This window comes from Globicephala melas, chromosome 1, assembly GCF_963455315.2.
Source record: "Globicephala melas chromosome 1, mGloMel1.2, whole genome shotgun sequence".
NCBI lineage: Eukaryota > Metazoa > Chordata > Mammalia > Artiodactyla > Delphinidae > Globicephala > Globicephala melas.
This window is the reverse complement of record NC_083314.1, coordinates 186,674,351-186,698,845: the sequence shown is the minus strand read 5'-3', so window position 1 is coordinate 186,698,845 and position 24,495 is coordinate 186,674,351. Positions and strand designations below refer to the sequence as shown.

At 61.6% G+C, this 24,495-nt stretch overlaps 2 protein-coding genes across 3 annotated transcripts; one reads left to right on the top strand and one right to left on the bottom strand.

The window, feature by feature from the left end:
* The first annotated feature begins 130 nt into the window (after nucleotides 1-130).
* Nucleotides 131-10,760, top strand: RER1 (retention in endoplasmic reticulum sorting receptor 1). Its single transcript, XM_030880980.2, has 7 exons — nucleotides 131-287; nucleotides 3,772-3,853; nucleotides 4,913-5,017; nucleotides 6,800-6,899; nucleotides 8,155-8,233; nucleotides 9,431-9,566; nucleotides 10,132-10,760. Exons 2-7 carry the CDS (start codon nucleotides 3,773-3,775, stop codon nucleotides 10,219-10,221), a joined length of 591 nt encoding a protein of 196 aa, XP_030736840.1. The 5' UTR covers nucleotides 131-287; nucleotide 3,772; the 3' UTR covers nucleotides 10,222-10,760.
* A 1,083-nt stretch (nucleotides 10,761-11,843) lies between these two features.
* PEX10 (peroxisomal biogenesis factor 10) lies at nucleotides 11,844-17,436 on the bottom strand. Of its 2 annotated transcripts, XM_030880965.3 has the most exons (6): nucleotides 17,209-17,436; nucleotides 16,177-16,257; nucleotides 15,380-15,786; nucleotides 13,970-14,145; nucleotides 13,748-13,880; nucleotides 11,849-12,895 (listed from the first exon to the last, which is right to left on the bottom strand). In XM_030880965.3, exons 1-6 carry the CDS (start codon nucleotides 17,318-17,320, stop codon nucleotides 12,827-12,829), a joined length of 978 nt encoding a protein of 325 aa, XP_030736825.1. In that variant the 5' UTR covers nucleotides 17,321-17,436; the 3' UTR covers nucleotides 11,849-12,826. The 2 variants fall into 2 exon arrangements, with proteins under 2 accessions (XP_060140056.1, XP_030736825.1); XM_060284073.2 differs by lacking the exon at nucleotides 13,970-14,145 and having other exon boundaries at nucleotides 11,844-12,895.
* Nucleotides 17,437-24,495: the final 7,059 nt, after the last annotated feature.

Below are 24,495 nucleotides of genomic sequence, written 5' to 3'. Positions count from 1 at the left end.
CGACTGCGCTTGCGTAACGCGGCGAATTTCCGCCGCTTACGTCCCTTCCGCCGACGCGACCGCCCCGCCAACGGCCTGGGCGCCCGCACCGGAAGCGGAAATGGTTGGAGGCTCTCGGCCCCGCCCCGGAGGCCATCTTGAAGGCCCGGGAGGCGGTGCCGCTCAGGACGGAGCGGAAGTGTTCGGCTGCGTCTTCCCGGACCGAGCGAAGCGCCGGCGCGGCAGCCCCTCGCGTCCTCCTTCCCGCGGCCCTCGGGAGACCGCGCTCGGCCGCAGTGGACCGCGAGGTGCCGGCGGGTGGGGTGGGGCGGGGCGGGGGCGGGGCGGGGCGGGGGCCGGGGTGTTGGGGGCCGCGCGCGGGGCCGGGGCCGAACGGGGCCCCTGGGGTCGCCGCGATGACCGGCTCCCGCCCCCCGCTGGCGCGTCCTGGAAGGGGTCGGCCGCCCGGCCCGGGCCGTGGGGCCTCGGTGTCCTCGCCGACCCAGGGCGGCCTGCGGGATTTGGGTAGGAAGCGTCGCGGTGGACTTGGGTGTCTTGAGGTCGAGTCCTGGCCATTTTGCGAACCGAAGGTTCCGAGCGCTCGGGCCGAGCCGCCCGACGGCGCCCCGCGTGCTGGGCCCAGAGCTTCCTCTGGAAACTTGCCCTGGGCACCTGGGCTTGGGAGCGTCCCGGGGCGCCTGCTGCTCGGTCGGGTGGGTCTCACTTTAGGGGATGTGTAAGGCGGACCCCCCGGGGCCCCCGGTTGTGGTGGTGCAGGTACGGCGTGGTCAGGGCCCGGTGGAGACGGGAAGGTGGTCACGCCCAGGGGAGGGAGCAGCCGGCGGCGGGGCTTGGCCGAGCGCTCGAGTGGATGGGGTCTGGAAGGGCATTTCAGCGGAGGGAACAGCATCAGAGGGCGAAAGTGTGGAAAATTACCACGCTGGGGACCCAGGAGGAATGGGGAGGGGGATGAACGGAGAGGCAGTGGGAGCCAAATTGTGGGTGACCCGTGCACCGGGCGGGACTGTCCTCAGTGTAATGGGAGCCATCTGAGGAGGGAGGTCCACTCCACAGACAGGTGCAGTGATGACTCTGGAACTCTGTACGCAAATCTCCAGACGTGATACTTCTGGTCTCTGCTTCGAATGGTTTTGTCTTATTTTTGCCTTTGTTTTCTTGAGGCTGAGCCTGAAGCAGTGACAACCAACAGAGAACTTTCCCACTGCGAGCTCTGTACCGGGCCCTGTGGGCCGTGGGACTGGCAGTGGACAGACAAGGCTCCCCCTCAAGAAGTTTGCGTTGTAGTAGGAGGCAATAGAGAGAGAAAGCGGAAAGCAATCAGAAACGATCGTCACACAGAATAAAACAGGGTGACATGATGTGAGGGACCGGCACCTGTTGGACAGTCACAGGGGGCCTCTCCCGAGGCGGCGGGCTTGGAACAGCAGAGGGAAGAGGACCGCAGGCACGCAGCCGTGTGAGGGTTGCCCCGTTCGGGAACAGGTCTGACTCGTGTCTGAGGGAGACCCACTCCCTCGGTCGCCCTACGGGCCAGGCCTGCTGCTGATGCTAACACGGCTGGCCGCTCACTCCCACAGCGGCCCGGGAGGGGCCTACGGTGCTTTACAAATCGGAGTGGGGCCGGCCGAGGTGGCCTGCGGGTCACGCCATAGACAGGCCGTTTGACTCCAAAGTTCACGTTCTAAACGTCGCTGTACGCAAGCTCAGCCATGGTGTGGAGCCGTGTGTCACCACGTATGTCGTTTGCCAGGTGATCTGAAGTTTGCTGTTTTTTTTTGGGAAGATTTTCCACATGTTCAGTTGAAAGAATGAGACTTAGAAGCAGTCATTTCTACTTAGGGCGCGTACTTCAAAGGAATACCCAGGTTTTTCTAATGGTCATCTTCATGCCTCAGCTCAAGTAGAAGCGTTTTAAAGGTAAACACTTTGGCCATAAAGAAGTAAAATAAGGGGTAGTTTGTATGGAGCCGAAGGATAAATGATGTTACCGATGTAGCTCTCTGCTGGCCTGGCTCTGGCCTAAAGAGGGTGGCTGGCTGTCCTAGGTAACAAGTTCTAACGTAGCCACTTTTAAAAAATGGAGTTTTTCCCACCTTCTCAAAAGACAGGACTAGGAGTTCGCCTGTTCAGTTCAGCCTCGGCTCCCCTGAGAGCAAAGGGCATTTCTCAGCCTCCTCCGTGGTACTCCGGGCACTCCTGCACCCGCTGGCCTAGCTGGCCTCCTCCACACGGTGGCTCCAGGAAATGGCGTCACTGAATGACAGACTTTTCAGCACACATGTGATGACGTGTGTGGTGGGACTGCTCAGGTTATTGTAATACCTGAGTTGTACAGTTGACCCTTGAATAGCACAGGTTTGGACTGCATGGGTCCACTCACGTGTGGATTGTTTTCACGAGAAAAGTACTGCGGTACCGCACAGTCCATGGTTGGCTGAACTGCGGATCCAGAGGCCGACTGTAAGGTATACTCGGCTTGTCGACTGCTGGGGGCCGGCGCCCCTAACTCTGCATTCTTCGAGGGTCAGCTGTAACGGGCACGTTGTTCCACTTGGGACCCGGGATCGCGTCGTGAGCCTGCGGACTTGCTCAGTGCACGTGGCGAGGACGTGTCAGCGGGCGTGGGTTCAGGCCCCAGCCCCGCTGTGCGCAGGCCGGGTGTTGGGGCAGCTCGGGCCGTCGGGAGCCGTGGTTTTCTGTCTGAATGGGAAGGGCCGCTGTGCCAGCGGGTACCATCTCCCCAATGAGGAAACTGAGCCCGCACAGCCATGCCACTCAGGGGCCCTGGAAACAGACTCCGAGCTGGAGTCCACTTCTGGTCCCCAGCCCTGCCGTGGTGCCGGATCGGGAGGGAGCTGCCCGCAAGTTTGCGGGCAGGGAGAGCTTTGCCCCGGCGTCTTCACCAGCTTTAGGCTGGCAGGGCCCTCCATCCTCTGCATCCTCTGGTCCCGAGGTTCAGGCAGGGGTGTGTTGGGCTGCAGGAGCTGAGGTCAGGGCTACTCTTAACTTTGAGAAGTGGCTTAAGCTATCTGGGGCTTGATCCTCTGTTGTGGAACAGGGGTGACGATGCCCTTGGCTTCCCTTAGTGACCTGGGTTCTCACAGGCTAGATGCGCATGGAATCGCAGGGCATGTTGAAATGGTCAGGAGCAGATAGGATTACCTCCACGCACAGATAAGGAACTGGGACGCAGACGGATGATCACCTGAGGATCCTGGTCATGGAGTGGGGATCGGGTCTGGGAGGACTTGGAGGTGCACAGCTGGCACCGTGGGCAGTGGCCTGGACAGAGGCCAGGGCGGGGCCTAGAGAAGTGGGGGCACCGAGGGGAGCCCGAGGAGTGGCAGGAGGAGGTGCTGGAGGCTGGCGAGCCCCGGGGAGGCTTGGGCGCGGTGGCCCGTGCTGTGGACCGGCCCCGGGAGGTGGACACAGAAATGGGGCCAGAGGACTTGGCCGTCAGTGAGGGCGGCTCCTGGGGACCTGCCGGAGGAGTGTGAGCCAGGTGACATTAGCAGGAACGAAAGTCCACCCGGTGCTGCTGTTTTGCATGTCACATGCCTTCCTGGCTCTCCACCAAAGCGTGTCGCTGGCTGGTTTCTTTTTTCTGGGTGACTGGTAGTAAAGACACACAGAAGGAAGCCACGGCGTGGATGAAACAGTGAATGCTGAGGAAACCTGCTTGGTGGTGTGGATGAAAACAGGGCAAAATGATCCAGTCCTTGAGTACTTTTTATTTAATTTAAAAGTATGTTGTATTTTTCTTGTATACAGCATGTCAGAAGGTGACAGTGTGGGAGATTCCGTCCACGGGAAACCTTCTGTGGTGTACAGATTCTTCACAAGACTTGGACAGGTTGGTTTTCGGGTCACTGAGTTGCAGAAACATTTAAATGAGACTTGACCCTGGGACGTTTCCCTGGGGCATAAGTGTGCTGGCAGACCCCGCAGGGTGGGCGGCCCCTCCCTGGGTCTCTCATTCACCCTCTTCACCCTCTCAGAAGCTTTTCCCATTGCCGTGAGGGTGCTGGGTCTGCTGAGTTTCAGGCCATGTACTTGTCTTCTGTGTTTTTTTCCAACAACTTTTAAAATGTGAAAACCATTCTTAGCTCCTGGGCGGGATGGACCTGGCGGCCCCTGCTCTGCCCTTGCTGTCCCCTCGTCCAGACACCCATGTCTGCGTCCCCTCGGCCCCTCTGTCCCTGGCCCAGGCTTGCGCTCCGTGGCGGGAATACCCCTTGGGGCTGCAGCGAGGCCTGTGAGTTCCGGAGGAAAGAGTCTAACTCAGCGAAGAATCGCACAGTTTGGTTCAAAACTAAAACTGTATTGATTTTTTAAATTAAAAACTAGCATCTGGAGAAGTTCCTAATTATTGAAGCAGGTGACGGGCACGTGGAGGCTCGTTCTCACGAATGGTTGAAATTTTTCATAATTAAAATCTCAAAATTAAATTTAGACTACACACGTGTATATTAATTACACACACATGTACACGTGTATGTAGGCACACGTGTGCACATATGTGAATCTAAGGATTAAGGCAGTCAGCTCTGCGGCTCCTGGGCGGGCTGGGACCGGCTCCGGGGGAGGCGGGCTTTGGGACGGGACCTCGGGTGGAGTCCCACATGCAGGGTGGTGACATTCTCCTTTCTCTGTCCCATCCTCTCTGGGGTTTAAGTTCAGTCTCCCCACGATGGCCCCTTGGGCCGATGCTGTAGGACTACGTGCTCCAAGAGATGGTTCTGTAGTAGTTTTGCTTAAGGGGTGGACTTGCCTCAGGAAACACTGCAAATGTTGGATTAACTGTAGTCACCGCTTAGTGCCATTGACTTAAAATCTGAGGCAAATGCTGGCAAGAAGTGTGCTCTGCGGAAGGAATCGCAGGGTCTCTGTAACTTGGGCACTCTCCTTCCAGATCTATCAGTCCTGGCTCGACAAGTCTACGCCGTACACGGCTGTGCGATGGGTGGTGACGCTGGGCCTGAGCTTCGTCTACATGATCCGAGTTTACCTGCTGCAGGTCGGTGGGGGGTGGCAGTGACGAGTCACTGCACTGTGGTGTTGGCTGGGGTGTTGTTTTTCCTTCTATCTCTGGATTAGGTGGGTTTATGGTGAAGGAAAGGGTCTCTGAAGATAATTTTACAGCTAAGCACCAAGTATAAGAAAGACTTCGGTGACTGTCTTTAAATGTTTACATCCCGTTCTGAGTTCCTTGTATTCTGTTGCTGGACTTCCCAGGACAGTCTCGGTGTCAGCCGGGCCTGGTGAGGTGACAGCACTCTCCAGTGTCCTCGTCTGCACAGGGGACCCTCTGGCGCTCCTTGACCCTGCCTCGGGCGGGACTTACGGGGGCTGGGGACTCTAGGGACAGAATCACCCGGACTGGCCACCCCATTCCCTGGGTGCCGTGAGCCGTGCTGGTGTCCGAGGAGGGCCGGGTGGGGTGACCGAGGGCGGCACGGCTCCTCCAGGGGACGGACGCCCTCCCCGCACCTCTGGTGAGTGCTGGGCTCCTGGACAGGAGTGCTCTGTAGACCCTGAGAGGAGGGCAGCTCATGCTCCCTTCTGTCCAGAGGAAGGAGGCTGAGGCTTCCTCCCCCTCCTTGAAGGCAAGCGCCCTCCTTCCAGGCATTTCCCAAGGGTTAGGAGTGCGTGTGTGCGTGGCTGGTACTTCACCTGCTGGATGCTATGCTGCGTCCAGCGCTCTGGGGAATTCTCACCTGAGCTAAGCATAGAGACCTGTCCTTGGATGGTATTGTGTCTGTGTTCCTACAAGGAAGCCTAGCCCTGGCTCGGCGCAAAGGCGGTGGGGCCCCGGTCCAGCTCTGCAGCAGGGTGCGGTCTGTGTTGGGTGTCCATAACTGATGTTCAGTTTGCTGTGATCGGGTCTAGATTTTTTTAAGAAACTGGACCTTGGTCCATTCTCAGTGGAATGAATGACCTAGAAACCTTGACTTGGGGGATTTGGGCGGGGGCGGGTGCATCTCGTACGGGTCGGTTCTCCTGTGCTCTGAGCTGAGTCTCTACCCGACTTGGCGTCCCTTCAGACTCAGCCCGCCACGAGGAGCTGTGTGTTAACTCCTCCTTGTGCAGAGTTAACTCAGCTGTTAACTCTGCACATTTAGGTCTTTGTTGTTTGACTTGAAAACGTTTTAAGGTAGAAAGGGCTCATCTTGTTTGCGTGAAAATGTTTAGGCTTTTACAGTTGGTCCTGCAGTGCAGCTGTGGTTCTGATCGGATGAAGTCTGTCCTCTAAGAACGAGTCATGTGGCACGTGTGCCCCTTTCTCTGTGTCACCTGAGGGGGGTTTGGGTCCACGACACTTTGCTGACTTGGGCTTGGTTTACTGATTTTCCGGCTCTGGTTTTCTTCTGGGCAAACGTTATGAACATTCCTGACACAGTGTGCGGTGGTGTGAACCGCCCGCCGGAAGGAGCTCGAGCCCCAGTGTCTCAGGCTGGTCCGGAGCCTGCATCTGGGTCAGGCGCCCCTGGCCGAGAGCAGGGCTTGTGACCCGGGTGTGCAGGTCGGGTGTGAGGCTTTGTGAAGCACCCCCGTTTCTGCTGCCTTCCGGGGGGCTGGTGGCTTTACGTTCTGGGTGCACCTAACTGGACCCTTGAAGACGTTTGCCGTGTGGACCTTGGCTTATCCACTCTCCAGACCCACGGTGCAGTTTAAGAGAAACTGTCAGCACGGATGCCCACTGCACTTCCGTCACTTGTTACGACTCCATGTCCTGGTTCAGTCCAGACAGGGAATGGGTTCAGGGTGGCCTCACTGACCGTTTCTCCTTCTCTTCCAGGGTTGGTACATCGTGACCTACGCCTTGGGAATCTACCATCTAAATCTCTTCATAGCTTTTCTTTCTCCAAAAGTGGATCCTTCCTTAATGGAAGATTCAGGTAGAGTAGAGACTGTCCACTTTGCTCTGTTTGGGGAGAGTTGTGGGTTTTCTATACTTCCCAGGATTGCTCCATTTTCTCTGGAAACATTTGAAATCTAAATTTTGGGGACTGTTCTCTGGGTGCTTAAAATGTACCTGCAACTTCAGTGATCCTGGCAAGTTTGTGGAACGACTTGCTAAGCCCTTGTGACAGTCACAGGAGGCAGGCGCTCCTGTCATCCCCGTGTGGCAGAGGGGGAAAGTGAGCCGTCAGGCTGTGGAACCTGCTGAGGTCCCGCAGGGGCGGGGGGAGCCAGGGCCTGCTTCCTGGGTAGCTGGCCCGTCCACGTCCCCTCCACGCTTGCCTGTTAGGTCCCTTTCTCACAAAAGCAAGCTTCCACGGCGGCTCCACATGGCTGACTGAGGCCACTGGCCCCCCAGTGTCCCCTGAGGACGATGGGTTGAAAGGTTCGTGGCTCTGGCTGCTCCTGGCATACCTGGGCCAGGTGGGGGCCTTGGCACACACCTGCTGGGCCAGCTGGGGGCGGGGATGGCTCACGACCGGATGCTGAGGCCTCCATTCCGGCGCGTCGCAGCCACTGTTGGGAAAACCCGCCGCAGCTCCTGTGGAGCCCATGGAGTCAGAGGCCCAGTTGTTAACGGCAGAGGCACGCTTTATGCAGCCTGTTCACATCACGATGGGAGCCTGTGTATTTTTTTCTGTGGAGTATTTGATGAAAATAGCAAAGGAAACAGCCCTTTCGTTTGGTGCTGCATTGGGGGGTTAGGAAACAAGAGGCCCTTTCAGTGGGCCTCAGTTTCTCCATCTGTTAACTGGGGAGGGAGGTGGCTTGGGGGCCTCAGCCCGAGGCCCGGCTCGCGGCTCATTGCAGAGGGTGGCCGTCCTGAGCCCAGTGCCCCTGAGAGTGGATGCACAGCTCCCGCCTGTGTGCTCTCGTGGGCTGTGGACTTTCATCCTCCCTGTACCTCGTGTTGTACAGTTGACACGTTCCTGAAAATCGGCGTGTGGTTGAATTTTTACGTGATCGCTTAAGCTGGTCTTAAAAACAATTCTAATACAGATTTTCTAAAGCAGTGAATCGGTTTCTAAATCAACTGAAGGTCCCCATTTTATGTCCGGTTAAAGGATGTCAATCTGTATGTCACGTATCAGGCCTGCTGGTTCACAAGCTCTAGGGAACCTTAAAAGGGCAGCGGTGGAAACGACAAGGTGCACTGTGTGCCTCACCTCCGGGTGACATTCTGCCTTTCAGATGATGGCCCTTCGTTACCAACCAAACAGAATGAGGAGTTCCGGCCCTTCATTCGAAGGCTCCCAGAGTTTAAGTTTTGGTGAGTCACTTCCTAACGGTGGTTGCGAAAGACGCCCGTGCCCACGCACGGCCGTGAGACGGGGGCAGGCGCTTCGGTCCCAGCGAGCCAGCAGCTTAGACTCCTTGGAGAAACGCCAGTTCTGTTGTGTTTCCTCGTTCTCAACGTTGACTCACCCAGAACGTGAAGCGTGCCTGCTGGGCGTGGAGGGGGGTCACGGGGCCTTGTAGTGCCCACCCCCCTCCCAAGGTAACACTGCTGCACCTCGATGCCGCAGAAAAGAAGCTGCTTCTGGGGAGGCGGGTCCCGGGTATGTGGCACACTTGGCCTCGGGGGGACGCTGCTTTGTGCACGGCGCCCCCCCGGTGGCCCGAAGGGGGACCCGCTCTCTCCCCACTCGGTCCTCGGGGTGGCCTGGGCGTCCCCAGGCCTCCTGGAGGCGGTCACGTGTGTGTGACGCTGTGACAAGTACGAATGTGACAGGAGGATGGAGGTGACCCCCTAGTGTGTGTGTGTGTGTGTGTGTGTGTGTGTGTGTGTGTGTGTGTTGCGGGGGGGGCTGGTCTGTGAACGTGTCTGTCCTGTGTTGTCACAAAAGTGAAGGCAAAGAGCTGCCGCCCTTCAGCCTGTCCTCCTGGTGCAGGGGTGGCCGTGCAGGCGCTCGGTGAGTCCCTGTGGGATGAGTGTGAAACGCTGGGCCCAGGGCTGCCGGGGGAGGGTGGGCAGTGGGCAAGGCCGGGTCCTGCCCGCCCTCTGAGGTGGCCTTTGTTCTCTAGGAAAGGGAGACCAAGGGGGATTTTAAGGAGGGCTGTGACCCTGATGGGTTGGGCCCTAAGCCGGAGGGAGGGTGGCCCTGAGGCCTGACTCCACCTGCTTCTCCTGGGGACACTGCTCGGCCACTGGGGGATGGCCTGCTGGGCGTGTGGGACTCAAGCCTTGAGGCTCGGGACTGGATTTCTAGACGTGGGCCCCAGCAGCACATGGGGGGCATCTGCATCCCCCAGCTGGTGGCCTGCGCAGTGCCGGGGCCCCCACTGCTGTTTTACACTTCTGTAATTTCAGAAAACTTCGAGTGTCCAAGGGACTAAGAACGCTGTGTCCGTGGTCACACGTAGTACGTCAGACACGCCACACGCAGCGCCCACCCCGCTCCGCAAGTGGAGACCCACACCCTCCTCGGGGCCGCCGTCCGGCTCTGACCTTCTCTCCTTCCGGTAGGCACGCAGCGACCAAGGGCATCCTGGTGGCGATGGTCTGCACCTTCTTTGAGGCATTCAACGTCCCGGTGTTCTGGCCCATCCTGGTCATGTACTTCATCATGCTTTTCTGTATCACGATGAAGAGGCAAATAAAGGTAAAAACCCAGATGATTCTGCACCGTGAGACAGTGCCACCCAGTACTGGTAGCTTTGGGAGAGCCGGCTCGGGCCCGAGACACGGGAGGGCCGTGTGGCCCCTGCTCTCCCTGCAGGTCGATGGGTGTGGTGCTCGCTCCCCGCCAGCACAGCACAGCCGGTTAACACCCTCCGGTCTGGCACATCATACTGCGGGACAGTCGGGGCCCAGGACCTCCTGGACGGTGTGTCCTGCCAGCATCACCCTAGAACGGGCCTGGCCAGACAGGGTGGTGCGGCTTCATCCTGGCCTCCCCACCCGCCCAACCACCTGGGCCCGGGTGCCACCCATCCCACGTCCCCAGCTCAGTAGCGCTAGCCCGTCTGGCACACAGGGCGTCACGAAGCCCATCCCACACCCTCAGGGTTTCCAGCAGCTCGGCTGGCTCCGCTGGGCAGTGGGGGGACGGGGGCGTCTGCCGGAGCTCTGGCTCCACGCCCGGTATGTGGAGAAGGTGGGGCTCAGAGTTGGAGGGAAGGTGGGTCACGGGGAAGCCGTGCTGAGACGCGTCTGCCTGTCCCCAGCACATGATCAAGTACCGGTACATCCCGTTCACGCACGGCAAGAGGACGTACAAGGGGAAGGAGGACGTGGGCAAGACGTTCGCCAGCTAGACGCGGCCGCGCTCCGCGGGCCCTGGACGGCCGCAAGCTGCTGTGACGCCGTCTTCTTTCCTCACATAAAGTAGTTGATTACAAGGGAGTTATTTTCTTTTTAAAAAGGAGCTTCAATTATTTGTAACTGAAATATCAGGTTCTTGAAGAAACTGGCATTTAAACCGAATCGCGTTGATTTATTTTCCAGTGCCGGTCAGGCGTCCAGACGCTGGCCTTGCAGAGGGCAGGCCGGGTGGACAGCCGTGTGGGCTGGGGGGCGGGGGCGGGGGGCCGGGCCCGCGGAAGGAGCCAGGACGCCAGCTGCTGCCTCCCAGGACGCTCACCGTGGCCCCGGAGAACGCTCGCCTGTCCGTCCGGCGCGTGGAGGAAGGAGATTCTGCAGCAACTCTGGGCTCTAATGCCGGTTTCCGAATTTCATCTCGCTAGAGATGTGTTGAGTTGGCCTCTATCATGATGACTCAAAACTTCGTTCCTAACTACCACGATTGCTTCTGAGGGCCTGGAATTATAAATATATATATATTTTAATTGTTTGAGATTATTTTGACACATTTCTTTGATACGTGAAGGGTTGTTTTAACTTAAACGTGTTCTCATGCAGCAGCCCCTTTTCAGATACACCTGGCAGGAGCAGCCAGTTCTGTGGCTTTTAACACATGGCTTCCCACTTTCTACAGGGAAACAGCTCTGACCTGCATGTCAACTTTTTTGATGTGATAAAAACCAATACTCGTAAACATTTTACCGAGTGACTTTTTAATTCCAACTTCATTAAAGACAACGTCCCTGCTCTCCTGTAGTCTTCATCTAACCCGCTACGCCTCCGGCACTGTGAGGGCCTGGCGGGGGAGTGCGGCCTCCCTGGAGGGCGGGCCGTGCTGCTGAGGCCGCGGCCCAGACACCGGTGGTCTGTTCCCACTCCCTGCTGCAAGCGCCGTTTCCATCTGTCTGCGGGTTTCAGACATCGAGTGTTTACCGCCTGGCTTTTCTTTTGCCAGGTTTTGCATAGCTGAAATTGAGCTCCTCTTGCTTTTAAGAGGCCGTATGAAGACCATTTGTGTACCCGATCCTGAATTCTAACTTCATGTGTAAATGATGTCCAAATCGGTACTTTTATTACCACATTGTGGCACCTGAGGTGTTCAAACTCTAGACTTTTTTTTGTTTTGTTTTTCATACTGTTTCCCTGGTAAATGCACAGGCCTGAAATACGGGAAATTGCAGGCACTTGGTGAGTGTAAGTAAGGGGTTTTGGGAACCGTGGAGCCTCCCCTGGGGCTCCTGCCTGTCTGGAGCAGGGCCCACGGTCACGGCCTGCCTCTGGGGCTGACCTCTGCTCACCGAGGAGTCTCTGTTCCTGCATCACCGCTCCCACAGAGTCACATGGAGGGAGAAGCGACCTGTAGGGGCCCTGGGAGGGCCCCTTCCACACGGGCTTCCGTTCACCTCACGGCGCTAACACACCAGCACTTCTGTGGACTTGCTGTTGTAAGGATGCCTACGGCAAAGTCCTGTCTCTGCACAGCTTAGGTAGATGTAAAAACCTGAAAATAACAAAAAAGGTGGCAGGAAGTGTGTTGGACACAGCAGTGAGCCGGTGTGTAGGCGAGCTGGCCCACCACCAGCTTTGGAGACGGGTGGCCTCAGTGGGTCAGGCTGGCTGGAGCCCGCCAGGCGCTCCAAGCAGGAGGAGACGGCTCGTGTTCAGAGGCCAGGACACACACTTCCATTTTATTTTTAAAATTTATTTTATTATTTTTGGCTGCATTGGGTTGGGTCTTTGTTGCTGAGTGCGGGCTTTCTCTAGCTGCGGGGAGCAGGGACTACTCTTCGGTGCAGTGCGCGGGCTTCTCATTGCAGTGGCTTCTCTTGTTGTGGAGCACGGGCTCTAGGCGCGCAGGCTCAGTAGTTGTGGCTCGCAGGCTCTAGAGCGCAGGCTCAGTAGCTGGGGCGCACAGGCTTAGTTGCTTCGCGGCATGTGGGATCTTCCTGGACCTGGGCTTGAACCCCTGTGCCCTGCATTGGCAGGCGGATTCTTAATCACTGCGCCACCAGGGAAGCCCTCCATTTTCTAAAACGGGAAACAAACTTGACATTTATTAGAAGGCACCTGCCAAACGTGTTAGGGGGAAATCACGGCTACTTTCCGGGAAGGGCTGTGCCCCCTCGCCCCAAAAGCCAGCTCCAGTGACGAGGGTTAAGGTTTGTGGGTCGTTTGGGCTGGAAGACTGACCACGCTGGGAAGGCAGGCTGCTGGTTTCCGGCCCTTGTTCAGTCCTGGCCCGTCTGGCCCTGCCCTCACTGTGTGCCTGGTATTGGATATAAATGACCGGTTTGGGGAAGGGAGGGAAGTTCTGTTTAAGTGCTGAGCTGTCTGGCTGGCAGCCCTGCAGGCCTGCCCAACCTGCCCTGAAGCCATTTCACGGCCAGGTCCAGGTCCAGCGCCTGTCCTCCCCGGCGGCTGGCACAGTATCTTCTGTGACAAAGAATAAAAGACTTGAGAATTTCATGATTTCTGTGCAAGTACAGTCAACTTGTCAACCTTGAGAATAAACTTCCTCCTGACATCAGGAAAGACTCCTGGGTTCCTCCCTCCGTCGGGTCAGCGGTAGTGCCGCAGGTAGACCAGCTTCTGGGGGAGGAACTTCTCCCTGCAGAGGGGACACTCCATCTGTGGGGGGAGGAGGAAGGTCACGGGTTGTGACCCCTACAACCCCGGGGGTCCCTCCCCCACTGGCATCTCCAGTAAAACACGGATGTACACACGTCTCCATTAAGACAGAAAAACATTTTTTTGAGATGATGCAGGCAGTTGGGGAGCAGGGCAGGGACGGTGACCAGCGAGGAGATGGCCAGGCCATGGGTGACTTGGGAGAAGGGAGGGCGCTTGGCCGCGGAACGACCGTGGCTGCCCTGAACCTCTTGGAGTTTCTGGGTGTGAGCTCACGGGTCCCCTGTCCCCACCCTCAGGGCCGGGTCCCTCCTGGCCCGGGAAGGTCAGCCCCTTGCCTGCCAGGCACGCGTGTGCCCCGGGGCCTCGCAGAGCGGCCTGGACCCCACGGAGGAGGCTGCAGCCGCCGCGCCCTGCAGGCCCTGAGGAAGGCTCCTTGGGCAGCGTGTGGACAGGACATCCCAGTAATGAGGCGGGCTTGACCTCAGGCCCCAAGGAGAGACGGGGCGGGGGTACACGGGGGCCCGGGACCGGCCCCTCCCTGAAGCCAGCGCAGGAGTAAGGTGGCAGAGCTCTCTGCTCTGGCCCCCTGGACCCCACACCCTGAGATCTCAAGGCCTAGCAGGCGGCTCTCGCTCCGAGGGTTCCCAGGTGGGTGGCTGGGGCCTTCCTTTTGGGAGCAGAGCTGTCACAGCAGGCTTCCGGCCACCGCAGCTCCCTGCCTCCATCCCAGCTGGGGGCTCTTAAAAAAATAGCCCCCCACCACCACCACTGAACAAGCGTGGCTGTGGAGGCAGGCAGCGGGCCCAGTGCAGCGGGGGTGGCCCAGGGGCCTACGCTCAGGACGCTCACCTTGGTGTCGGCCCAGTGGGTGATGCAGCCCCAGCAAAACAGGTGACCGCAGGGCGTGGCCGTCGAGTACCTGCGCTCCTCCAGGCACAGGGTGCACAGCGAGGTTCTGGAAACTGCTCTCTCTGCGTAGCTCCTGGCAGGAGAGGGGGGACGATGGGACAGAACTGAGCCTGAGTTCCGTGTGGCGCTGGGTAGCCCCCGCCCCGGCACAGCCCTGCGCACCTGCGGTGGGACAGGCCACGCTGCGGCCTCCACTCCCTCTGGGCGCGCTGCCTCTGCCGGAAGCCGTAGAGCTGCAGGCCCGCGGCCAGTGCCAGGTGCAGCAGGGACACGAGCCCCAGCAGCCTGTAGCTGGCACGGGCCCGAGGGTCCTCTGCGAGCGGATGGCGGACACGGAGCTGTCAGGGACCCGGGGAGGGGGGCACAGTCACATGATCCGTTGGCGTGAGGCACTGAGTGGCCCAGGGGCCAGGCCTCCCCTGTGGGACGAAGCCAAGGCCTGCCCTCTGGCTGCGGGATGGGGCAGCAGCGCCTGGCAGGCTCTGCGCTGGGCGGCAGCTGGGGGGGCGCAGCTGGACAGCTCAGGGCCTCACCCCCAGCGGGAGCCCAGCATTGAGCGAGGACGGCCACGAACCTCGAAGCCTGCAGTCACTAGGCTGCAGGCAAGGTGTTGCGGGGAGAGGGGGGACGACGAGGCCCCCAAGCCTCATAGAAAAAGAACTGGGAAGCCTGAGCAGCGGCGCCCAGTGGGATGGGAGGGGCGCCAAGCGTGGCAGACCCGCTACTCAGCCCCGTGGGAGGAACAGAAGCTCCCGCTTCTAGCAAGGCACCAGACTACCCGGGTGATGTTCCGCAGCTGGGACTCCCGGCCACGTCCCCCAAGGGAAAGCTGCTTGCCCCCCGCTTCTGTCTCCTTCCCCCCCGGGAATGGGGACAGTCAGGTCAGCCAGACTGGCCAGAGCCTGGAGCCCGAGGGGCAGGGCCCTGGTTGCCTGTGTAGGAAGAGCCCCGTGGCAGCCCCCAATGCCCTGACTGGGTTGAGCCCGTGTTTCTAGGCCCCTCTGTGGCAGCAGCTTAGCAAACACCCTACCTAACAGGTAGAGCAAACGCGGTGAGGACTGGGGCTGGGCTGAGGAGAGGGGGTGCACGTGCCGGGACAGCACTGCCAAGGGAGCCTGGAGACCTCCGGGGAGGCAGGGGGCCCGAGGGGAGGCCCTCCGGGTGAACCTGGGAGCAAGGGCATCAGCTGAGACTCCTGCGGCGGGCGGAGCCCAGGGGAGGCTAGCGGGGATGCTGGCGGCAACAGGGTCGCTGTAGGGCCGCCATCAGGGTGTCCCTACACCTGACCCTCTGTCAGGGCGGCCTGGAAGGGTGGGCACGGGGCCCAGGAGCCAGGGCCCCAGGCCTGCGCTCAGGGTACAGAGCGGGGCGGCCACGCGTGCTGGCGGCAGGAAGACAGACTCGCCCTACCCTCAGGGTTTACGGAAAGCAGACTTGCGCAGGTCTTTCAGCAAAACGGGACCTGGCAAGACCCCCGTTTCCAGTGGAGGATTTCAGCTCTGGCCCTGTGACTGTGCTCGGGGACGGAGGTCCCCTGCAGAAGAGCGGGCCCAGGCGGCACCTGTGACTTACGTAGGTGATGCCTGTGAACCTCTTGGCCAGGTGGTAGAAGGCGCCATGGATGTAGAACCAGGCGACGTGGAGACGCTGGAGGCACCCGAGGCCCTGCCTGAACACCAACACAGCCCGCAGGAGCGTCCCCTGCTGCTGCTCCGTCAGGGCGGCCGTGCACCGGCGCATCCAGCGTCTTGTCCCTGACTGGCCATGGGCACCGGGGGCCAGGCTGCCCCGTGAGGGCCAGGCGCCGTCACCATCGGCCTGCAGCTCGTGCTCCAGGTGGAGCAGGGCCTTGTCCAGCAGGTAGGGCAGGACGGTGTGCAGCGCCACCAGTATCCCGCGGCGCAACCTCGAGGGCACTCGGCCCTGGGTCGGGTCCACCTGCAGGATGCTGACGTACTCCTCCCCGAGGGTCTGGTAGCCTGTGGGGAGAGGGACCGGTGAGAGAGACAGGCAGGGACCTGCCAGCGACTTCCGTACTGGGTCCCTACAATCCTCATAGCCCAGGCCCCATGACAGGGCTCAGCGCTGGGACCCCTCTAGGGCCACGGGTTCAGCCATGGAGAAACGGTCCCAGACAGTTGTGACAGGGGTACGGCAAAGCTTCCAGAGGCCCCAGCCTGGGCTCAGGGTCTGGCCTCCCACCTAGGGAAAGGGTTCGGGGTTCCCTCCCTCCCTGAGGCTGCATGCGGCCCAGCTCCGGGGGCACTGAGAAGCACCTCCAGAAGCTTCTCACTCTGCTGACAGCCCCCCTCCTGTCCTCTGGGCTCGGCGTGTGTTGTGGGCCTTGAGATCCTGCCAGGGGCTGCTACCTGCCAGTGTAGTGAGGCCAAAGTAGGCGACATCCGACACCAGCTCAATCTCTCTCCTCCACTCCAGCCACTTCTTCGCACCTGAGAGGAGGAACCACGTCATTTCTGAGGGGTTGGGGCGAGGGTGGTGCAGCGTAAGGATTAGGAACAAGCCTCCTTCCTGCTGCCAAGGCCCAGCCCCGTCACCCTTCCACGCGGCTGATACTGTCCTAAACCACACTCTGTTCTCTCCCTGGCCTCCTGTGCTGTCCACTCTGCTCCATCTGTATCTGCCTCGCCTGGGCCACTGAGTATCCTGAGAACTTATCAACCTGTAGCCACCTCCCCGTCCAGGACCCGCCTGGGCAACTGCTCTAGAGCCCAGAAGGGCCACAAGGACAGTGTAGTACAGTGACCAGGAGCTCAAGCCGAGACCACCCATCCAGCATCAAATCCCAGCTCCCCACACTGCTGGTTGTGACCTCAGGAAGTTACAAGATCTTTCTGGAATCCCCGCTTCCCTGTCTCTAAGGAGGGGACTAGCAACAGGTCCCACTCACAGGGATGTGTCGAGAATAAAATGAGTTAACGTTCTGAAGCACGAAGAACAGTGTCTGGCACAGAGTAAGTGAATGTGTTAGCAAAACGAATACACGGGCCATTTGTTTTGATCGTGTCGTGTCCCTCTCCTGCTCAAAACCTGCCCATGGCTACCCGCCCGAGTCTACGGCCCAGCCTCGCTTCGGCTACTCCGAAGAGGAGCCCGCTGTCGTCTGGAATCCACCCCACGCTCTTGCCCCTCCACTGGGCTCCGACGCCGCTGCTCCACGGGAGACTCCCCGTGTCCCCAGAGCCGTGGACTCTTCCACGCCCGGTGCCCGGCCCCCACCCCCGCCCCCGGCAGCAGGGGGGCAAAGCCCGGGGCGCTCGCTCCTTCCTTCGCCTCAGGTCTTGGGGGGGCGAGCAGGGCCTGGCCGAGCCTGCGGGGGGATGACCGGAGGGCCTGAGGCTCGTCGGCCCGCTTCGCGCCCCCGCGGCCCCGCGGGGACTCACCCGCGAGGCTGTGCAGGGTGCCGCCCGCCGCGCTCCGCAGCCCGCCGCGGTAGTAGTCGTCCTTCTGAGCCGCGCGGACTACCTCCGGGGGGCTGGCGGCCGCGGGGGCCATGGCCTAGGGTTGCGGGACCGCGGGGACCGTGGAGACCGGGGAGATCGCGGTGACCGGGGAGATCTTGATGACCTGCGGCTGCGGGAAAGCGGATAGCCACGCCCACGCGGCGGCGCCTCCTGATGGCGCTGGCTCGGTGTGCGGCGCAGACCTTGTGCGTCACGGCGCGCGCGCGTTCCGGGGCGGGGCCTGCTGCGGGGCGGGGCCTGCTGGGGGGCGGGGCCTGCTGGGGGGCGGGGGCTGACGGGGACCAGCGCGTGGTAGGGCCGTGGGTTCCGTGCGCGGTCCGTACGGGGCGAACGCGGCCCGGATGAGGAGCGGGCGCAGTGCGGGAGGGGGCGGGTGCGCGGGGTGGGGGGTTGAGCGGCGCAGGGTGGCGAGCGGCCTCGGCGACAGCCCCCAGGTACTGCGAGAGGCATCAGAGCTAGAGGGGGCGTGCCGACGCCCGGTGGGGAGGCACTTGCCCGTCCCCTGGGGCCGGAAGTAAGGAGGGCGCTCGTCTCCCTCCCTGCAGTACCCTCTGCGGGGCGCTGGCACCTCGTGTGTTCTCATCCCCGCGACCCCCACTGCGGGCCCAGGAAAGGTGCTCTGCGGCCTGGGGCGGAGCAGGGAGCTCTGATTCTTGAACCGCGGTGTTTCTACTGGCGGCTGCCCAGGCCCCACAAGTGCAGACCCCTGACCCCTCCCAGCTGCTCTCAGAGAGGGGACCGAAGAGGGCCTGGGGAACTTAGAAGGCCATGCACCTGAGGGGACGGAGCTAGGAGAGCCCGGCGCCCAGACACAGGCCACGGCTGGACTTGAGCTGCAGCCCAGGGCCGGGGGAGGGGCCTGGGGGGAGAGCAGTGGGAGGAGGCAGTGGGGGTGCCCTGAGGGCTCTGGGTCTGGAGCAGGTCATGGCATCTGTATGTGTGCCCCAGTGGAGGGGGTGCAGGGATACCCCAGACAGACCAGAGGGCCCTGTCCTGTGGGCACTAAGGGGAGCTGTGGGCCCAGCAGGAGAGAAAGAAGGCAAGTGGGCTGAGGGGGCGGGGGAGCCACGGGGCCCCCCTGACTTCGGCCCGGAGGGCGTGTGTTGAGACAGGCTGTAGCCCTTGGCCTCACTTCTCCCATACCTGGGCGTCAGCTGTGGGCACGTGCACAGGCTGGCACAGCTCAGCGACACAGAACCAGGCCTTGGGGACAGGCTCAGAGCTCGTTGGGCCTCCACCAGGGGCAGGCAGGCACCTTTTAGAGGGAAGGGGCAGGACCTGCGTGGTCCCGCAGTGCCTCCTGCTACCGAAGCCCCCGTGTCGCTTTGGAGCGGTGCCCCTGTCTGTGTATGCAGTTTCCTAGTCGCAGAGGCCACCTGTTGCTTTGGTTTGCAGCCAGGGGTGCGCCCTCGGGCGGGGGCCAGGTGGAGACCCTGAGGCCTCACAAGTTCCTGCCTAACTAACAGGCTGGCCCCTGAGACCCCCTGGCCTATGGGCTTGCACAGATGGACGCAGTGTCCACCGGCACCGAGTCAGATCTGGAAGAGGTCTTGTCCCCTTCCTCAGGGTCACCGGCTGGCTCCTTAGGGAAGCCTGAGGGGTGGGGCCTGCCCAGGGCACCTCCCCCACTGGCTGGTCCCGGCTCCCTGCCCAGAACTGCACCTTCCCAGTCTTCTAACCAGCACAGCCGTACTGGGCAGGGCAAGGCCAGAAACAGTTACCGAGCGTCTGTCCTTGGGGATGTGCGGCCTGGGGTCCAGCTGGGTTCAGATCTCCCCGGTGTCCTCACTTGCCTCTGGGCTGGTTGTTTGGGGTTGCCGCTGGTGCCCCAGGGCCCCTACTGTGACTTGAGTTTGGGGTCAGAGCCCAGAATGGCCAGCAGATGGTGCCGTGGGCCCATCTGCTCCACCACGTTAGCGGGTAGAATTATGGATTGGGGAGTGAATTTCACCCCAAAGAGTGAATCTGGATCAGAACCAAAGGAGAACAGAGTGATGACTCGCCGGGTGCAGAGATGGCCACACGGCCAGGCGGGGGAGACGAGGTGGTTTCAGAGGGAAGGCGGGTGGGAGGGACAGACAGGAGTCTCTGCCTCATCAGAAGTCAGCTCTCCGGGTCCCCTGGCAGCCAGGCAAGCCCGAGCCCTGTGCGCTGCCCGCTGTGTTCTCTGGCTCTGGAATTCCAGATGGGCTGGAGGGACGAGGGCTCTTACTGGAGGCCTCACCGTGTGACTTCTGTCCTGGCTCCTGGGACAGGAAGGGGAAGAGCCGTGTGGACTTCGGGGAAGCGGCCACCCGCGCCGGGCAGAGGTATCTGACCGGGGTCCAGCCCCAGCGTGGGGCCCTGATGGCCACTGCTGTGTACAAACCGAGCGTGCTGAGCCAGGAAGCTGCTGTGACCTCGGCCGTGTGACCTCACCCACTGGGACCTCTCACACGCACTGTCTGACCTCCGGGCCTCAGTTTTCTGGTCTCCGGAATGGAGATGCCGATATTAAGCGTATACTCTGCGCGCATCAGCAGACGCAGGCTGAGTCTAAGCTCGTACCGCTCGCCGCACAACAGGCCGATAATAGAGAGGTGAGTTGTTGGGACAAGGCGTAATGACTTTATCTGGAAAGCCAGCAGACCGAGAAGATGGTGGGCCCGTGCTCCAAAGAACCACTGTGCCTGAGTTAGAATTCAGGTTCCTTTTGTACTAAAAGGGGAGGGAGTAAAGTCAAACATTTCCTGGTTCCCGTCAGCCCGGAGGCGGTGTGTGAATTTCTTCCTCCCTGCAGTCATTCACACGTGGGCCTGGTCAGGATGTTTCCTGCGAGCTAAACAAAGGTATTTTAGCTTAATGCTCACTACCTGGGAAGCAGGGTTCACAGAGATGGGCCATTATGCAGAATTTACACTTACAGGCAACATCCCTGTAGTGATTAACTTATAGTAGAATACAAATGTTCTTCCCGATTACATCACCACCAAATTCATTCACTTCCTCCCATTGTCAGATTGGTCCCTCCTCCGGGACGTTCATTGAGCCTGGCCTGGAGGGTGGGCATGGCCCTGCTGCTCCCCTCACTCTCCCAGCTCCCCCACTCATCTCCCACCCTCCCACAGCCCCACCCAGCTGACTGGTGGGCAAGCCAGTGGCCAGCTGGTCTGTGTCCCTTTCCTGGGAGGCCGGCTTCACCCAACACGGGCTTCTTGCTTGGGTGGCTGCTGTGCCGTCGAGCCTGGCTCAGGAACACCTGTTGGAAGAAGGAAGGAGGGGCAAGGGGGGCCAGCTCGAGGCCCCTGATTCTAGCCAAGGCAGTCTCACTGTGTGACCCCTCCCGCCCAATCCCAGGGCTCAGGGTCATCCGAGGCCGGCCGGACACCGGGCTGGGTGCACCCCTGCCCTGGGACTGTGGGGTGGGGTACTCCCAGGCAGAGCCTTCGCTGGACCCCTGTGTATCCCCATCCTATAAGGAGGAGCGAGTGTTTCTCGCTGTTGGAGAATGGCAGAGGGGTCACCGAGGCTGAGATGCCCACCCAGTGGTGGGGGTGGAGAGACACGGGTTGCTGGGCACCAGCCTTGCTGCGGGCCTGCGTCCATGACTGGGCAGGCGCCTTCGGGGTGTGGAGCAGAGGTGGGTGCTGCTGCCCTCTGTGGGGCATAGGGGGTGGGCAGCTGCAGTTCCAGCCCCAGGCCTGGGGCCGGACTAGCCTGTTTCTCCCCTTCCCTGCAGCCAGCGCCTGGGGGGTGGAGGGACTGGGGAAGAGCCCGCTGCTCCCCACTGACCTTTAGGGCGCAGCACTCCTTCGGGACAAACCTGGAGAACAGGCTCCTCCAGCTGGCAGTGATGGCTGGCTGGGAGGTCTGGGAACACACCTCACCCCAGCAGGCAGCCGTGGAGCTGGCCCTGAGGTGCGTGGGGCGGGGGTGCAGTGGGCACAGGGTGGGCTCGGCCTGCCTGGGGTGGGAGGGGTCGTGGGCATAGGTGGGCGGCCCCCCAGAACCGAGCTGGGACTCCCACCAGCCCCTTGGGCAGAGCCCTCCCCCAGTGCAGGGGTGGGAAGGCCCTGCTGCGGGACCCAGAGCAGTGCCCTGCCAGGGGCTTGTTAGGTGGGGCAGGACAGGGGCTGCCTGGGGCTTGGGCTGGTCTTGGAAGTAATGTCAAGCAATTTCAGGACACAGGGGCTGGCCAGGGACTCTGCCGGTGGCCAGGACCTGTTGTCCCTGTGCTGGCCTGGGACAGGCAGGCACGATTCCTGGCCCAGCGGTGTGCTGGGACTCCGGGGCGGTGGGCCACTGTCGGCGCTTCAAGGGGGCGGGACAGGAATCTGGAGCCTGAGGGGCCAAGGAGGGAAGGGCCACCATCCATGTGGCAGAGCTAAGAGTCAGAGCTCGGAGAGGCCCTGCCTGGTCCACAGCAGGTGCAGGGTGAATCCTAGGTCTGTCTGGTCCCACGTCTGGATCCCAGCGTCTTTGCCTGATGCCAGGGTGGGTGGGGGTGGCGTGAGTGCAATCATCATCTGGGGCTGAGCTCGTTGGTAACTAAGGCCTGGACACTAAGGGCCCAAGGAAGAGGTGATCTGGGAGGACTTCCTAGAGGAGGAGGCTTTGCACTGACAGGAGAGGGAGGGCTCCGTCCAGACCAGAGGCCATCCTCCCCGCCTCCCCTGGGGCTGGAGGGAGGGGGGCGAAGCCAGGACCCTGTGGGGTGGGGCACCCAGAAGAGTGAGGATTTGTGGGCACCAGGCAAAGCCAGGGCGGCCTGAGAGAGGCCGCTGGCTGGGCAGGGGTGTTGAGAGTGGCTGGCGCAGGTCACCCACACGCTCGCCTCACTCCAGCCCAAGGAAGGGCATCCATTCGGGGCTCCGCATGTGGACGAGCACAGGGAGGTCAGGCCTGCTTGAGGGCTCTTCGTGGAGGGGGCTGTGCTGGACGCTCCCTGGAGACGCCCTCCCCCCATGTCACTGTCCCCATGCCGGCATCCTCCTAATGGGGGTGGCCACGGGGGCTGCCACCTCTGTGCTGGTCCTCACCTGCCAAATGGAGGATAGAGAGTCTTACATCCTGGGCCGGGGAGCCCCCGGGACCCACGCGTGTGTGGCGTGGACGGCGTGGGCCAGCCCGAGGCTCGCTGTGGCTCCTCTCACGGGTGGGCCCCGGGGGCTGAGCTGCTCGGGGTTTGCTAGGAGGTGGCGTGGGGGCCATGGGTGGTAGGACCTCAGAGGTTTGCAAGCATCTCAGCAGCTGCAGTGCTTGGTCTGTGGACTCGGGTGACGGTGACGAGAGTCCCCGAGGGCGTCTCCTGTCTGGCTCCCTTGTCTGTTCCCAGCGGGCGCCTGGCGTGCGGCAGCGCTCAGGGTGTCTGTGTGGACTGAGCTCCGAGGCCAGAGTGAGTGGACAGGCCCCAGTGCTCGCCGGGAACCCGAGGCCACGGCCTGCCTTGCCGGCGCCCCGCCGGCCAGGGCTGGAAGGAACCACCGTGCGCTGGCTTCCACCTCTGCGTCCACGTGGTTCTGACTTTGGTTTTGGGGGGTTTGTCCTGATTTACAGCAACTGGTAGCTGCCAACGGCCAGTGGCTCTCACGGCCCCTCTGCCACCTCGGGGTGTTTACTTTCAAAGTAGAAGAGCCGATGCTATTGAAAGCCCACAGCCTCCTCACTTCAGACGTGAGAGTCGGGAAGCAACCAGGGCCTGGGGGCTGCAAGCATGCGGCACGGGGGCTCCCCGAGGCAGAAGCGCAGGAGCCTGGCTCGTGTGGCCCAGCGTGGCTTGGCATGGCCCAGCGTGTGGCCCGGCGTGGCCCGGCGTGGCCTGGGGCTTCTCCCGCAAGGCGCTGTGTGGAGACAGTGGCTCCCGGTCTGTTGGAGGCCAGGGGTCGGGGTCCCCAGCAGGAGGCTCCGGATCCCCCGCCCGCCCCCTGCCCCGTCCCCAGAGGCCAGAGCTGAGTGGGGGCCCCAGGGTGCATCTTTAGTTTTCTCCCCCTGGGTGTGGCAGCTCTGGCCGGTACCCTCACCGGGTGCCAAGTATGACCTCAGCATCCCCTGTGCTCCTCCTTCATCCAAACACCAGTCCCCCTCCCCGCCCCCCGCCACCGCTGCCCCTCCAGACACAAAACTTCTCAGAGGGGATGCTCCCTGTGGGTCCCCCTCCACTCTCCCCACCATGGGATCCGCTCCTGTTGGGGGTCCCAGCAGCCCCCGTGCCAGGCCCCCAGGGGGGTCCTCGCCTTCCTCCGAGAAGGCATCTGCAGCGGCCACCCCAGCTCGGGGCTGTTCCGGGGGTCTGTCCTCTCTGCCCGGCCATGAGTTTCCCGCTGAATTTCAAGAGACAACAGACATCCAGGGGAAAACGGAGGGGCGAGCAGGTACCGGCCTCTGGATGAGAGCGGTGGACACGGCTGGAGGCCGGCAGAGGGAGGGGCTGATGCCCACCCGGCACTGGGGCGTGGGGTCACAGCTGGCCTCCCCTGGGGGCGTGAGGACGGTGGGGGAGGAACGGGGTCGGGGGCCTGGCCGTGGAGATGGCAGAGCCGGGAGGAGCCCAGAAATGCTTCCCCCAGCTCCCTTGGGGGAGGGAGGGGGCTTCTGTCTGAGGAAGCTGGGCTGGGACTGGGGACTCCAAGCCAGCCCTGGGCCCCAGGGGCCAGACGGGCCCTTCCGGCTGCAGGACCTTTGCACCTGCTGCCCCTTCTGCCTGAGGCGCCCCCCCCGCAGATGGCTCTCCTCTAAGCCCCTTCGGACCCTCCCCGACACTGGACCTCTGTGGTGAGCGAGACCTTCCTCCCTGCCAGTCTGGGTACTACTGTGGGGTGAGGGTGGGTGCAGGGCCCCTCCAGCTGCCCCTGGGGCTCTGGTCAGGAGCTCTGTGTCCTTGGGTTAAGGACGCAGGGACGCAGGGACATGCCCTGTGCCTCCCTCCTCCTGGCCGCCTACCCCAAGCCTTGACTTACCTCTTGCACTCAACAGACACCACCCCGCCCAAAGACTCAGGATTCCATTCGGGGCCGCGGGGAGCTGGCTTCTGATGGAGGTGGTCCAGGCAGGACCTCTGCTGTCCCTTTTGGGGCCCTTCCTCTGGCCCCGGGGGGCAGTTTGACCCATTTAGCACCCTCCCACACTGTGACGTGGAGACTGACCTCGCCACACTTTGCAGATTCTCGCGGAGCACGGAGGTTGGCAGTGATGCTCTCATGGAGAGGGTGGGGCTGAGGCAGGACAGAG

Bases quoted from the DNA above. Each gene is read 5' to 3' on its own strand.
- RER1 (XM_030880980.2), top strand. From the start codon at position 3,773: ATGTCAGAAGGTGACAGTGTGGGAGATTCCGTCCACGGGAAACCTTCT. The intron at 3,854-4,912 runs GTTGGTTTTCGG...CTCTCCTTCCAG, and splicing joins TCTTCACAAGACTTGGACAG to ATCTATCAGTCCTGGCTCGA. The intron at 5,018-6,799 runs GTCGGTGGGGGG...CTTCTCTTCCAG, and splicing joins TCCGAGTTTACCTGCTGCAG to GGTTGGTACATCGTGACCTA.
- PEX10 (XM_030880965.3), bottom strand. From the start codon at position 17,320: ATGGCCCCCGCGGCCGCCAGCCCCCCGGAGGTAGTCCGCGCGGCTCAG. The intron at 13,881-13,969 runs GTGCGCAGGGCT...CTCTCCTGCCAG, and splicing joins CGTGGCCTGTCCCACCGCAG to GAGCTACGCAGAGAGAGCAG. The intron at 12,896-13,747 runs GTGAGCGTCCTG...CTCCCCCCACAG, and splicing joins CCCACTGGGCCGACACCAAG to ATGGAGTGTCCCCTCTGCAG.